This window comes from Stegastes partitus, unplaced genomic scaffold, assembly GCF_000690725.1.
Source record: "Stegastes partitus isolate 25-593 unplaced genomic scaffold, Stegastes_partitus-1.0.2 Scaffold308, whole genome shotgun sequence".
NCBI classification, from domain to species: domain Eukaryota; kingdom Metazoa; phylum Chordata; class Actinopteri; family Pomacentridae; genus Stegastes; species Stegastes partitus.
This window is the reverse complement of record NW_007578039.1, coordinates 56775-69891: the sequence shown is the minus strand read 5'-3', so window position 1 is coordinate 69891 and position 13117 is coordinate 56775. Positions and strand designations below refer to the sequence as shown.

Genomic DNA, 13117 nt, shown 5'->3' with positions numbered 1-13117 from the left:
CAACAATTTAATAGTTGACAAGCAATCAGTTAATCAACTAATTGTTGCAGCTCTATGCATCAGTAGATCTGAAACAGTAACATGCAGTATAATAGTGTGACTGACAAGAGCCATTGTGCTGCATAATGAGTATTTTTGGTTGATTCTGTACTTCTACCTAAATAAAAAAAATAAATGCATGACCTTTGTGGCATTTTTAAACTGTAGCGTTGCTACTTTTACCTGAAGTCTGTATGCCACTGTTCTTGGTCATTGTTATTTCACTTGGAAGTTTGATCTTCACAAGTTTGACTCATTTATCTGCTGAATGAGGACGTTTCTTTATTTACTTTAATACATGCACATATAAGTATGAGTTGTGACATCACAAATAATCTGGAGTCCAGTCATATGCCAGGAAGAGATGGAGACGAGTGTGAACTCCTCCACCTTCCAGACACAGATTTAACAGTGAAGAAGAAAGCATCTTGGGCTCAGGAACTAACCTTCTAAATTGAGAAACATAGACTGTTAGGAAAGCGGGAGATGCAAAAGTCTGAAACTGTATGGAATAAAAAGTGTTTTATTCTGAAATGCAGAGGAGCTGATGTGTTGTTAAAGGGAGACAGGTACACAACAACTTCCTCAAAATTTTATTTGAGTGCAGAACGTACTTAATTACTTCCCCCTACTGAAGCAGAATAATGTCATATGTCTTCAATTATATCTAGAATTGATGAATGAAGGATCAGAATGTTTTTTTCTCCACTACTGGAATCCAGATACAGAAGCATAAAGTGGAATACAATTTCAGTAAACATACCTAAAATACATAAGTACAACACTTGAACAAATGCACTTAGTTCCTTTTGTTTTGTAGTCGTTTCCATTTTTTATGAATCAAATCTGCTGCTGGATGTTTGAGCCAACCGGCACTGACACCTTGTGTTAAAAAACGAACATTTCACATTTTAGACTCCGTCAAACCAGCTGCTGTTGCTTCTATAAATTGGTGAATGTACAGTATTTTTTTTTATTAAGTTGGGGTTTTAATATAAAGCTCTTATTCAGAAAACGATGAGTAGATCTTTATGAATGGAATAAAAGCAGTTTGAGGGTGCGCACCACAAGCCCCGCCCCCTCCTGTCATGAGCTGGAACACACGGAAGTAGCTCAGAACTTGTCAACAAGAAAGGCCGACTGACATGGTAACGTACTCGTGTCCTGTCCTTTTTCTGATTTTATAGTGTTGTTGCCGCTTTTGTCCAACATGTTGTAATTTCTCTGGCTATTTAAAACGTCCGTGTCGTACTCGGAAGCCTTTTCTCGCCGTGTCGCGGCCTACAAAAGGCGACGAGAGAAGTCAGGATGTTAGCGGTTAGCAGTTAGCTCGCCTCAGAGCTATCTGTTAAAGCTCTTGTGACTAAAGAAGGCGAGCAGCTGCTCCCTCCTGCTGCTTCAAACCGAAACAGACTATTTCCTTGTCGCAGGACGTTATATAATCATATGGGGCAACACGTACGGTATTAATCGATCAAAAGTCGTAATCCTGATGGTTTCACTTCACTGGAAATAAGAGAAAGACTTCGGAACTGTTTGGCGAGGATTTGTTCTCGGAAATGGTCGCGTTCCTGTCGTCATTGTTGAGAAGATTACAGGAAGGAAATCTCCGTGGATATGTGTAAACAACGATCAAAATAACCTCTACATTCAAAGAGCCTGGCTAAGTACTCCTAGGTATTGTTTTCCTTCCCTAACAGATCACAATAATGAGCGAAAATACAGATGATCTGCTTTACTTTATGGGATGCTGAAAACTTGTTCCTGGTTGTTCTCTATGTCTTAAAACATTTCTAAAATCACCTTTACATTCTACAAACTGATTAAAACCAACTGCACTATAAATTGAGAGTTTACAAAATCGGCTAGGAGGCTTCAGGATGTAATCTATTTGAATTAAGATAGAATAGGGCAATAAATACTGATAGAAATATTATTTTATTGATTAATTGATTAGTTCTTTGGTCTCTAAAATGTCAGAAATTAAGAATAAATGCTGATCAGTGTTTCCCAAACCTCAAGATGATGTCCTTGAATATTTTGTCTGATCTACAACCTAAAACTTTGACTTTATTTCTTATAAAACTACTCAAGCTGATCGATCCATTATCAACTTAGCTGACGATCAATTTAATAGCTGACAACTAATTGATTAATTAACTGTTGCAGCTCCAGATGGCTGAAAAATGGCATCATGCTTCCAAGACAGCTATTTTAATTGAGATTAGCAACGTTAAACTAATAGTTTTTTAGTTGTTGATTATTTAGCAGATTATTTTCCAATCATTTTCTCATTAAATGAAACAGAATTAAAGTGAAAGATGCCCAGCACAGGTTTATACAGTTGGCGCTGAGCTTTTGAAATTGCATTTTTTCCAACTGACTGGTAAAAAAACCCAAAATATTTAGAATTTAGCATCATTAGCAAATACTGACGTTCAGGGAGGTGCAACCAGCGAATTGCTTTTTGATTTCTGCTTTAAAAAATACAAAAATAAACACGTAATTAGAAATGTAATTGCCTGTAAGTTGACTAGTCAGTCACACAGCTAACTATGTCAGATCTAGTAGAGGCATAGTCACTGGGATTTTGTTTGTAGAAATAATCATCCATCCATCCATCATCTATAAACTGCTTAATCCTCACTTGGGTCATGGGGGGCTGGAGTCTATCCCAGCTGACTCAGGGTGAAGGCAGGGGACACCCTGGACAGGTCGCCAGCCTTAGAAACAACTATCATAATGTGATTTATGTATAAAAAACATTATGGAAGGCAGGTTTATTTGTATATCACAGTTCGTACCCGAGGCAATTCAAAGTGCTTCACTCAAAACTATAAGACAGATAAAGTCAACCCACAAATCATAAACACAATCGTTAATTAATTACATTGAAAGCAAAGAGGCAGATAAAATCAATCCATAAAAACATAAATATAATCATCAATTAGAAGAGCACAAATAAAATACTTTCAGCTGTCATATGCACAATTAAATAGAAAAAAGTGGTGAGTGTGAGACAAATGTTTTGATGCACATGTTGCGCTTTTTTAAAATGTGTTGGTCAGTCGAGTTTTCATATGAATGTTATTGGGTGTTATGAGGGCTGATTGGGGTTGAACCAAAAGCCAAACCTAACACTCAATCTTCCTTCTCTTTTTTCATTCTGCAGGCAAAGTCTTCCTGATCACAACCTCCGAACATGGCGCTCTGACATTTCTTACTTTTTTCCCCTCCCCTTCTAAGTCTTAAGTTTTTTTTTTTTTTTTTTAATATATAATTTAAGATATTTTATTGGAGCAGCATTACCACAATGACAGTCAGTTGCAGCCTCTGTGCCCTCCTAGTTGTCTCCGTAATAGGTGAGTGAATGAGACCACTTGGCTGTTATGTGTCCATCTAAGGTGCCTGTTTATCAACCAAAGGTCATATTTGCAGTTTTCACGTCATACAACATTTACAGCCTCTGTCAGTGGCGATTATAAAACACCTGTTTGACTGGTTTGGTTTTTGCTTATTTCATCTGCAGCATGCAGCCGTTTTGCTCCTGCCCTCTGCTCTGGTAAGGAGACAAACTAGTCAGCATTATCTCATGTTATGTCTGTGGTGGAAGGATTTTTCAGGACGTAATCATATTTTTGTTGCACACATTTCTCAAACTGGCAGTCTATCATCAGTGATAATGACAATAAATGTTGCATGACGTTTTTCTCATGAATCACATTTTTACGCCACATCGCTGCTCTTTTTCAAACGCGGCGGAGCAACACAAATCTGTGCTGTAGTGAAAGTTAGATTTAAACTACATTTGTTTGGCTGCTAACATTTTATTTCTATTTGACTATTAACACTTGAAAGCTTCAAATATAGGAAGCATTTTTATTTTTTCATAGTTTCTCCTTTGTCTTTTTGTTTCTCAGCCCGCTGTGGGCATTCCCTTCAGGTCTTAGACAATAAAGTGGGAGAGATCAGGAGTTCAGCTTACCACAGCTGGTCCTACCACTTTGGCCCAACCAATGACTGCTGGATCATCAAGGGTTTGGAAGGGGAGCCCATCATCCTCAGGTACATGTGCTGACAACATTGAAAATGCCAGATAAACAAGACATTTCTTTCAAGGAATTAAGTAATTTACCTCCAGCTATTTGCAAATCAGATAACTGGGGATAATCACAGATTCAACTGAACTGAATACCGGGTGAATATTTGTAGACAATTTGTAGAACAAATTGCCCAAAAGTGGGCGATATTGATAGCATCTTCAGTCATGGTATTTAATGTAATATTTGGGTTCTGAGCAGTGGCGGCTGGTCAATACGGGGCGCAGGACCGCCGCCCCACTACTAATGACCAGATAAAAAGTAGTTCTCAAACACAATATTAAATTTGAATTAATTATAACAAAATAATAATACAATTAATAATAATAATGTTCATATTCTTTTGCCAAATTAAAAATATTTGTACTATTAACAGATTTAATATTAGTCTTCACTGCGTGTTTACTAATTCTACACGTCCTGGATGCGGGACGCCAGCCACAGGAGTGTGTATGTAGCTCGAGAAATTTTTCGTGATCACGTGACCTTGGCTCGGGCTCTGATTGGCAGCTTCAGATTTTCTCACGGGGCGCAGCTCGGTGCGTCCCGGACCCATCCACTTTTGCTGTAAGCCAATTAATTTAGTCTTTATTTGCTTTTGTTTGCTGTGGTTGGACATCAAAATTGTCCTTCGACGTTCTTATGACTGTGCTTTCTGATGCCGTCACACGGCCTTTCCCCTCCTCTGCTACTAGATGACAGCAACTGTCGTGATGGAACTCGGTTTAACCTCAGACATATTTTACATCAGAATGTCCTAGTTTATTATTTTTAAAGTCATTTTTGGTCACACACCTGTCAGAGCACACCACATCCACCAACAGCAGCTACCACAGCCTGCTATGTGGGGCGTTCAGGGAGCATCAATAAATCGTCGTGTCTGTCGATAAGAACATGTTCAGCAAGTCATATGTTTTGCCTTTGATCAGGTGGGAGGTGCAACAAAATGAGAAAGTGGGTCGTTCTGGTGCTACCAGTGAAAGAGTTGATCTGGAGCCCTGAATAGTGTTTTTTTCATTATTTATGTTGTGTGTTTAGAGTTTGTACAGATCCTGTAAATGCTGATGAACATTTGATGAATGGTTTTGAAATTTAGTTCTGGTCAGTCTTAATAATGTTAAATTAGATTATGATTAGAATATCCTCCAAAGGTAGACAGTTTGCATTCCTGTAAATAGTTGTGCCTGATGTTACTTATATTCTAATTTCTGATTTAAAATAAAAGGTAATTTGCAGACTTCACCAGCAACAACTGTTTGTGAATACATTATCAGTTTACAGCTTATCCAGCAAATTAAATACTAGATGCAAACTTTATTACGTTTATGGTTGAAGATGTGACCGAATGTCTCTGTTTTTTCGAAGTGAAGTTGTCTTTTCACTGACATGCCTGTTTTCTTCTCACAATTCCCTTCTCAGCTTCTCTCAGTTTTCGGCACGGTGTAGGAAGGAATGGGTGTCTATAAAATCATCAGCTGGAGGCGAGCCAGTTGTCCTGTGTGGGTCCAAGTTGCCACAGCCCTTGGAATTTCCAGGGGGAAATATTACAGTGATGCACCACTTCCTCCCTCATCTGTACCCGGTGTCATCATTTCGGTTGAGCTACGCCAGAGGTGTGACATCTAATTTTTTGTGTGAATTTTAGTTGCAACATGTAGTTCTTCCTGTTAAAAGATCATCTAAATGGTCCTCTTTTTTTTTTTCCCCTCCTGTTTTTACACATCCAGACTCGGGTGAATGCCCAGAGACATCTTTTGAATGCCTCGGGGGTCGGTGCCTCCCACTGTCCTGGCGCTGTAATGGGCAGGTGGAGTGTCTTGGCGAAGGCAATGACCTGGGCACTGATGAACAGGACTGTGATGCAGAATTAGACAACGACAAACCCCCAAAGTATGACAACATGCAGGAAAAGGATGCTAAAACGGAGGCATATACAGAGAGGAACCGTGATGGGGACCCAGAAAGACGTCAGGTTGAATCGCCTGAGCAGTACTCGGATCTCTGGTCGCTGGAGAAGGAGCATACCCAGCTGGACCGAGAACAGTTTCAGACTCATAAGGAGCTTGTAGTGACACCCACTCCCATTGAGTGGCCTTGTGGAGGGCTTCTTCAGACCTTTTATGGGACCTTCTCCCCTCCAACATCTCCGAGTTCCCTTTCCTGTGTCTGGACTCTAGATCCTCAGGACTCCAGGCCGCTGAGACTGGACCTGCGGCAGCTGGTTCTGGGGTCTGGGGATAAACTCACTGTCTACAACAGAGAGCAAGGCAAAGGAGACATTATTAAAATTGTGAGTTTACTCAACTGAGAATCAAAGCAATTAATGCAGCCCACAAAGCTTTCACTCATTAACAAAAAAGGTCATTAAAACATAACACAATGTTCTCTTTTTTGCAATTTGACAGATCACCAGCACCTCGAATTACAAATTAGTCCAAGTTGAATCTCATACTGGCCTGCTGTCGTTGAGGTATGAGAAAATTTCTGACTCAACGGGGATTGGTTTTAACGCCACATTCCATGTTGGGAGCTACTGCCCTCCGTGGGAAGGTCGGTGTGGGGGAGCAGCTGGAGGTTGCTTCACCCAGGAGCAACGCTGCGATGGGAAATGGGACTGTCCTGAAACTGGAAGGGACGAGGAGGGTTGCGGCGGCTGCAGTCCGAACCAGTTTCCCTGCGGACAGAGAGGAATGGGACCCAGCATCCGCAGACCGGTGTGTTACCCAGTGACGGAGAGATGCAACTACCAGCTGAACTGTGCTGATGGCAGCGACGAGAGGGACTGCACTGTGTGTCAGCCGGGGACCTTTCATTGTGACAGTGACAGGTCAGTGTGCATGTTTAACGAAAGGCTTTCTGGCTGAAAGAGAGGACTGAGCCAGGAAGGTTTTCAGTACACTTGAATTTGATTTGAGCTGAAAATGAGTTTTTAATCACAACACATTGCCATGGACCTGTTGGTGATAAAAGTGATTCATCTGAGCACATCTTGGACTTAAAGCTGGTGCTCAGAGTTTATTTTTAATCATGGAAACAGGAAGTCTCTTCAAGGTTGATTTAGTAGTTGTTACTATGCTTCTGTTTTTATACAGATTGTTTTGTCAGATGGTTTCTTTCATAATTACAATCAGATTAGTGACATACCAGGGAGTGGTGTGTCTTATTTATAATGCAAGAGTGTGAGTAAGAGGGTGTGTGCAGGAATGTGGCCAGTATAAGAGATTAAATGCATTTTTTTTGCAGTAATTAGTGATCAGCATGTGTTTTTGTGGGTTCACGGTCATGTTGCATTTTAGTCAGATGTCAGCATATGGGGTGATCATTGATACTGCAACAGACAACAAGTAGAGTGTGAGAAAGTTTTCAAACTTAGATTCTCCATCTATCCACCACTTAAACAATGTAATTATGGTCTATGGCAAGCTTGACAGTGTAAGTTTACCAATGTAAATACGATTTGCATGTATTTTGTGCTCAGACATGCTACTGCTGCATTATTCATCCATAATGCCTTTTATCTCGATCAGTTACGCTGCTATAATATCTCGTCATGGTTCAGAATCTTGTGGTTTTTATTGTTGGTGGTATCACAGAAGGCTCCCCATGCTTTTTCGTTGGGACATTTAATCTCTCACTCACATTGTTGCTGCACTTTCTAGTAACAAATGGCCCTTTGTTCCCTCTGCAGGTGTGTCTTTGAGAGCTGGCGCTGTGACGGTCAGGTGGACTGCAAAGACGGTACAGACGAGCTCAACTGCACCGTCATCCTGCCCCGCAAGGTCATCACCGCGGCAACGGTGGGAAGCCTGGTCTGTGGACTGCTACTGGTCATTGCCATGGGCTGCACATGTAAACTCTACTCTCTCAGGACCAGGGAGTACAGGTGACTGTTATTTCCAGACAGGGCAGAAATGCTTTTTTGTGATTATTTTTGGTTATTTGTTTTGAGCGTAATGGGGCTTTCGGGTGGCTTTTTAAAAGAAGAATGATGCGTCAGCCCCGTTTTATGCTGATGTCAGGAGATGCACACTGTTTTCCGTACTACTAGCTTCAGTTGCTGGCAGACTTCTCAGAGGGTCTGCTCTCATATTCATGCATCTCCCACAACGCTGCCGATACACTCCACTGTCCACTCTTCTAAAAACAGAAACTACCAGGTTGTAAACTCTTAGCTTCACATGTGAAATGTGTTTTATCCAATGGATCATGTTGTGTGTACTCTCATGAAAGCTAAACTCTTCAGCTGTCTTTCCAAGGCACTTCAGTATAAGTGGCCCCCTCAGCTCTCACATTTAAGTGGGAAAGATTAGTGTCCCTGACTGAGTAGCAAAACAACTCTGCTCATGTAAAATAAAGACTGAAGCTACAGTGAGTTGCAGGAGAGCTTGTCGTTTGCATCATTGTGCTGTTGATCAGGCTTCTCTGTTTTTCCTTCGTCTAATATTCTGGTGCTGTTAGAATGAAGTTGGACTCAGCGTATCAGTCGTCTCCCTCTGATTCAGGACGTGAATCTGAAGGGTTCACCTTTTTCTTTTGATGTTCTGTTCTCATAGGGACGTGTGGCATGTTGGATCCTCTTGTGTTGTTGTTGGGTGGTTAGATGAATCAGAAACTATTTGATCTTTTGGGTATTTAGAAACTGGATTGTTAGGTTTTTTGGGGGTTTTTTTTGCAGTTCTGGCTGTATTTCATTCCAATCGCTGAGTTGTGGCACTAGCGCCATCCCTCTGGAAAAGAGGCAGACATGACAACAACCCCTTCACAGCAGCTGTGAAGCCCTGCTGTCTCCTCTGTGACACACACTGCTCCTGCAGCAGGATCTCTGGAGACTTACTGTGTTTTTTCTCGGCCCCTGTTGTCTACTTTGTGACGTACTACTCTCACAGTGTGCTCTCTGGACCCCTGGCTTCTTCTCTGTGATGCCCTGTTCCTGTAGTGTGCAGTCAGGCCCCCTGGCTTCTTCTCTGTGGCACACAACACTTGCCGTTTTCTGTCCACGTCCCTGGTTTCCCCTCTGTGAGGCACTACTCTAGCAGTCTGCTTTCTGGGCCCTTAATGCCTTCTCTGTGACTCTCACTGCTTCTGCATTGGGCTTTCTGGGCCGTGCTGTCTTCTTTTTCTTGTCCTTTTGTTCTTTAGCAAAAAGGGACGCAGTGTTTCCAGGTACTCGATACTCCTCGGCTTCTACTTACTCTCCCTATATAGACAACCTACAAACGATCATTTGCTGTGACTTTTTGGACTGGGTGGACCTGCAGATGGCACGATGGAGCCCATGCTGTGCTTGTGACCTGGTTTTTGACCTGTCGGGGCAAAAAGACCCTCAACCCTGGTCCTTTCTTAGGTGTTGCACCCAGTGTTCAGGTCATGATGAGCATGAACTTGCTAATTAGTTAATCAGACATTCTGTTGATTCTTGGCATTTGTCCCAGCCATCTGCTTCTGTGGTACTTTCACTTCCCCATCTTACCAGTAGAGGTACATTAGATTAAATGTATATACATAATGAACCGTGTATTCTGTAAATCTTATCCTTACTTGTATATATAATTTTGGATTTACAGCATAACCATCATACACTTTCTTGGTTTTCGGTGGATTGTATCTCTTCCTTAGTGCTCATTCAAATCAGTTTTCTTTTTAACCTTCATCTCCTCCTACTGTTGTTCTCTTGGCAGTGTGCTTCCCCTTGAGGTCTTGGATCTCTTGTTGTAGTTAACAGATCGGGTGCTGATGACATGAAGATTAAATAGTTATTAACCAGTTCTGGTTCTGATCGACCTTCTACATTCCCTGTAACAGATTAGCTGTTGTAATGTACAAAGCAGCTCTAGAAGTTCGATATTTGTGTATACTGTCAAGGGCTTCACAACAAATAAACTAAAGGTTCTGGCAGTCATTTGTAACTTTGCAGATTGTGTGTCTAAAAGTGTCTTGTCTTTCTGGCAGCATGTTTGCTCCAATCAGCCGCCAGGAAGCAGAGCTGATCCAGCAGCAGGCTCCTCCTTCTTACGGTCAGCTGATTGCCCGCGGCATCATCCCCCCAGTGGAGGACTTCCCCACAGAAAACCCCAATGAGGTGAGAGAGCAGCTACACAAAGACTTTATCTGCCTGCAAGGGTGCATGACACAGAAATTATTACTAGCATTTGGTCAATAATGATTTTAAATGACAATGATGTGAAACCTGCCAAGCACTACAGTATGCAGCATGTTGGGCATCATTTAGCTAAACGCTTGGCTTTATATTCACCTTTCTAACCAATTATTGCCTCATGTTGATGTCATGGCATATAGTGCTACCTACATGTAAGCTGATTGTCAGTGTGCTCATGCATCTTGCAAGCTTCAACGCTGACAAAAGCTTTCTTACTTTATTTTTAAGTACAACATAAAGCATGCTACTCTGGAAATGTAAGCCCTTCTGTAAGTTGTGCAAATTCCTTCCACCTCCTCTTGAGCCTCAAAGGGCCTTAATAAATTAATTAAACGCTTGGAAACTTAGAGGAGAAAAGCATGACAACCCTCAGGCACTATAAACTGAGTATTGGGCCTGTTTGTTTACATTCACACTGTAGTCTATAGAAGTACCATCTGTCTTTAAGTCATGTGCTCCACTTGAACAGCCTTATTAATCCTGTGGACTGTAGTGGGGAGGAGTGTTCACATTAAAGCTCATGTGGTGTTGCCATGTAGGTTCACTCAAAGGTGTTTTAGTGTAATAAGATCAGGACAGCTGAGGTATTGGAGGCAAAGGGATTAAGTGTATAAAATAAAGCCTGCTCCATCTGCTGTGATCTGGTCAAGCTACGTGCTTGTTTCTCAAGCTTTCATCAGTGTCTTGTGAACACGAAACTTAGCAGGTTCTATCATTTTTATAACCATTATTGGATATCGAGCTATCAACACTATTTTAATCAATGTGTCCTCTCCATGTCTCATTTTAATTTTTGTCAGACCTCGTCTCTTTCTCTGAGGGGAATTCTCCAGCTCCTCCGTCAGGATGCTGTCAACTCCCCACACCGCAGACGCAGGCCCCGATTCGTTCGCCGGGCTGTTCGTCGCATGAGGAGGTGGGGTCTAATCCCCAGACCCCCCTCCAGGCCAACTCAGGCATCAAGCTCCAGCCAGCAACAGTCGGACGCTGCTCCACCTGGTCAGGAACCAGCTCACTCCACGCCCACGAGCTCCTCGTTGGCTGTGGAGGCGGTCAACCAGCCGGTGCCTCAGAAACTCGGTTTGTTGGCTCAGTCAGAGCAGCAGCAGCAGCAACAGCAGCAGCAGCAACAGCAACAGCAGCAGGAGGAAGCATCGGCTCTTTCACTACCCCCATCACTTGTCGCCTCCCCACCTCCCCCTCCGTATGCTCCCCCAGCTCCACCCCTGGCCGCTCCCCACACTCCTCCCGTTGCTGTACCGAGTAGCCCCTCTCTGGCCTCCATCTTCCACACGCTAGGCCTGAGTATCTCCCTCTTTAGAGCCTCACCCTCTTCTTCCTCCACCAACTCCATGCCCCTCTCTGCCTCTCCTTCCTTCTCCTCCTCCTCGTCCTCCTCAGATGACGAGGTGCTGCTTATCCCCCTGTCTGAAGACACCACTTCAGAGGACGACGTGCCCATGCTCACCTGAATGACTTCCTCCTCACCCACCCAGTTTCCCTTCCCCACTACTTTTCTCTCCTTTAGTCACTGACGACAACTGAAACCCAGTCTTTCCACATTTGTTTGAACTAAAGCACAGGAGTGGCCCACGGTGAGACTTATCCTCTCTGTGCAAGTCTGGTGCCTTTTGAAATTGCTTTGAGTTGGATTTGTTGACATATGGAATCAAGTATTTTGACCATTTTTTAAAAAAAAGACCTCCTAAAGAAAATGTAGACGAAAGGCATGGCTGATGTATGTTGGAGACGAAGTGTAGGTAAGTATTGGATGTGCACTTAATTAATGCTGGGCTGCACATAGAAGGTAAACTTTTGCACAGAAGAATCTTCCCTATCCAGATACTGAGGCAGGCTACTGTCTGATTGAATGCTCAGAGTTCTTATGATGGAAATTATTGTGTTTGTATGACTGCAACTGTGTGAATGCAATTGCATTTTAGTCTTACATAGACAGTGGAGTATGATTGTAGATGTGGATTGTCTCCACATACTTCTGCCACTTGCATCCAGTCTCATCTTGCATCAGAAAAATTACTGAAAAAAACCCCCCAACGTTTCCCCTATTTAAGTGCCTTTTTAAGGAGTTTCCTCTAGACGGCTCAAGGAGATTGAGATAATTCCTGGATACACACTGCACACAGAAACACACAGAGGCTCATATTTTTGTCACATCATAGCACGCATCAACACATCAGTGGCTTTATTGTACCATAAAGAATTGCATGTCTACACTGCAAGCTGGCAATAACGTTTTGGGGCCCCTGTTTTAGTGCACATCGATCGCAACACAACTGCGTGTTTAGGTATGCACGCGTGTACCCTTCCCAACTGAATGAATGTAATCTACAAAAGCAAACGTGTCAAAAGACAATCTCTCTGGTGCCTGATTTTCTGATGTGTGTGAGTGTGTGGTAGTGTGTGTAGTGTGCACAGAAAGATGAGGCGCCCTGGTGATGAAAAGGGGGGCCCCAAATTCACAAAATAACCTCAACTCCTGACAGGACTCAATCGCATTCTGTCACATTTTGACACAACAGACTTGTGGTGTGCCATTTGTATTATTATTATTATTGTACATTTTATTGTGTTTTTATTTCAGCAAGTTGCATATCTTTTTTTTGTTTGTTTGTTTTCTCTTCAGTTGTTCCTTTTTTTTTGCTTTGTTGAATGTATTAGGGTCGATGTGGAGTAGCCAGGAGTTCAAAATTTGCAAAGTTATGAGATAAATAAGAGAGAAAGTGATTTTATGATTTTATTAGGGTCAACTTCACTGTATATAAGTAAAAATGTGGCTGAGATTAAACGATTTGCACTTTTA

General features: G+C 42.2%; 1 protein-coding gene across 3 annotated transcripts; it reads left to right on the top strand.

Annotated features, from left to right (window-relative positions):
* Positions 1 to 1119: 1119 nt before the first annotated feature.
* On the top strand, positions 1120 to 13117 carry lrp10 (low density lipoprotein receptor-related protein 10). 3 transcript variants are annotated; one of them, XM_008283358.1, is made up of 10 exons: positions 1120 to 1187; positions 3212 to 3401; positions 3569 to 3601; positions 3960 to 4104; positions 5559 to 5752; positions 5867 to 6429; positions 6545 to 6966; positions 7828 to 8022; positions 10089 to 10218; positions 11097 to 13117. In XM_008283358.1, the coding sequence occupies exons 2-10, from the start codon at positions 3353 to 3355 to the stop codon at positions 11766 to 11768; spliced, it is 2403 nt and encodes an 800-aa protein (XP_008281580.1). In that variant the 5' UTR covers positions 1120 to 1187; positions 3212 to 3352; the 3' UTR covers positions 11769 to 13117. The 3 variants fall into 3 exon arrangements, with proteins under 3 accessions (XP_008281580.1, XP_008281582.1, XP_008281581.1); XM_008283359.1 differs by lacking the exon at positions 1120 to 1187 and adding an exon at positions 1697 to 1716; XM_008283360.1 differs by lacking the exon at positions 3569 to 3601.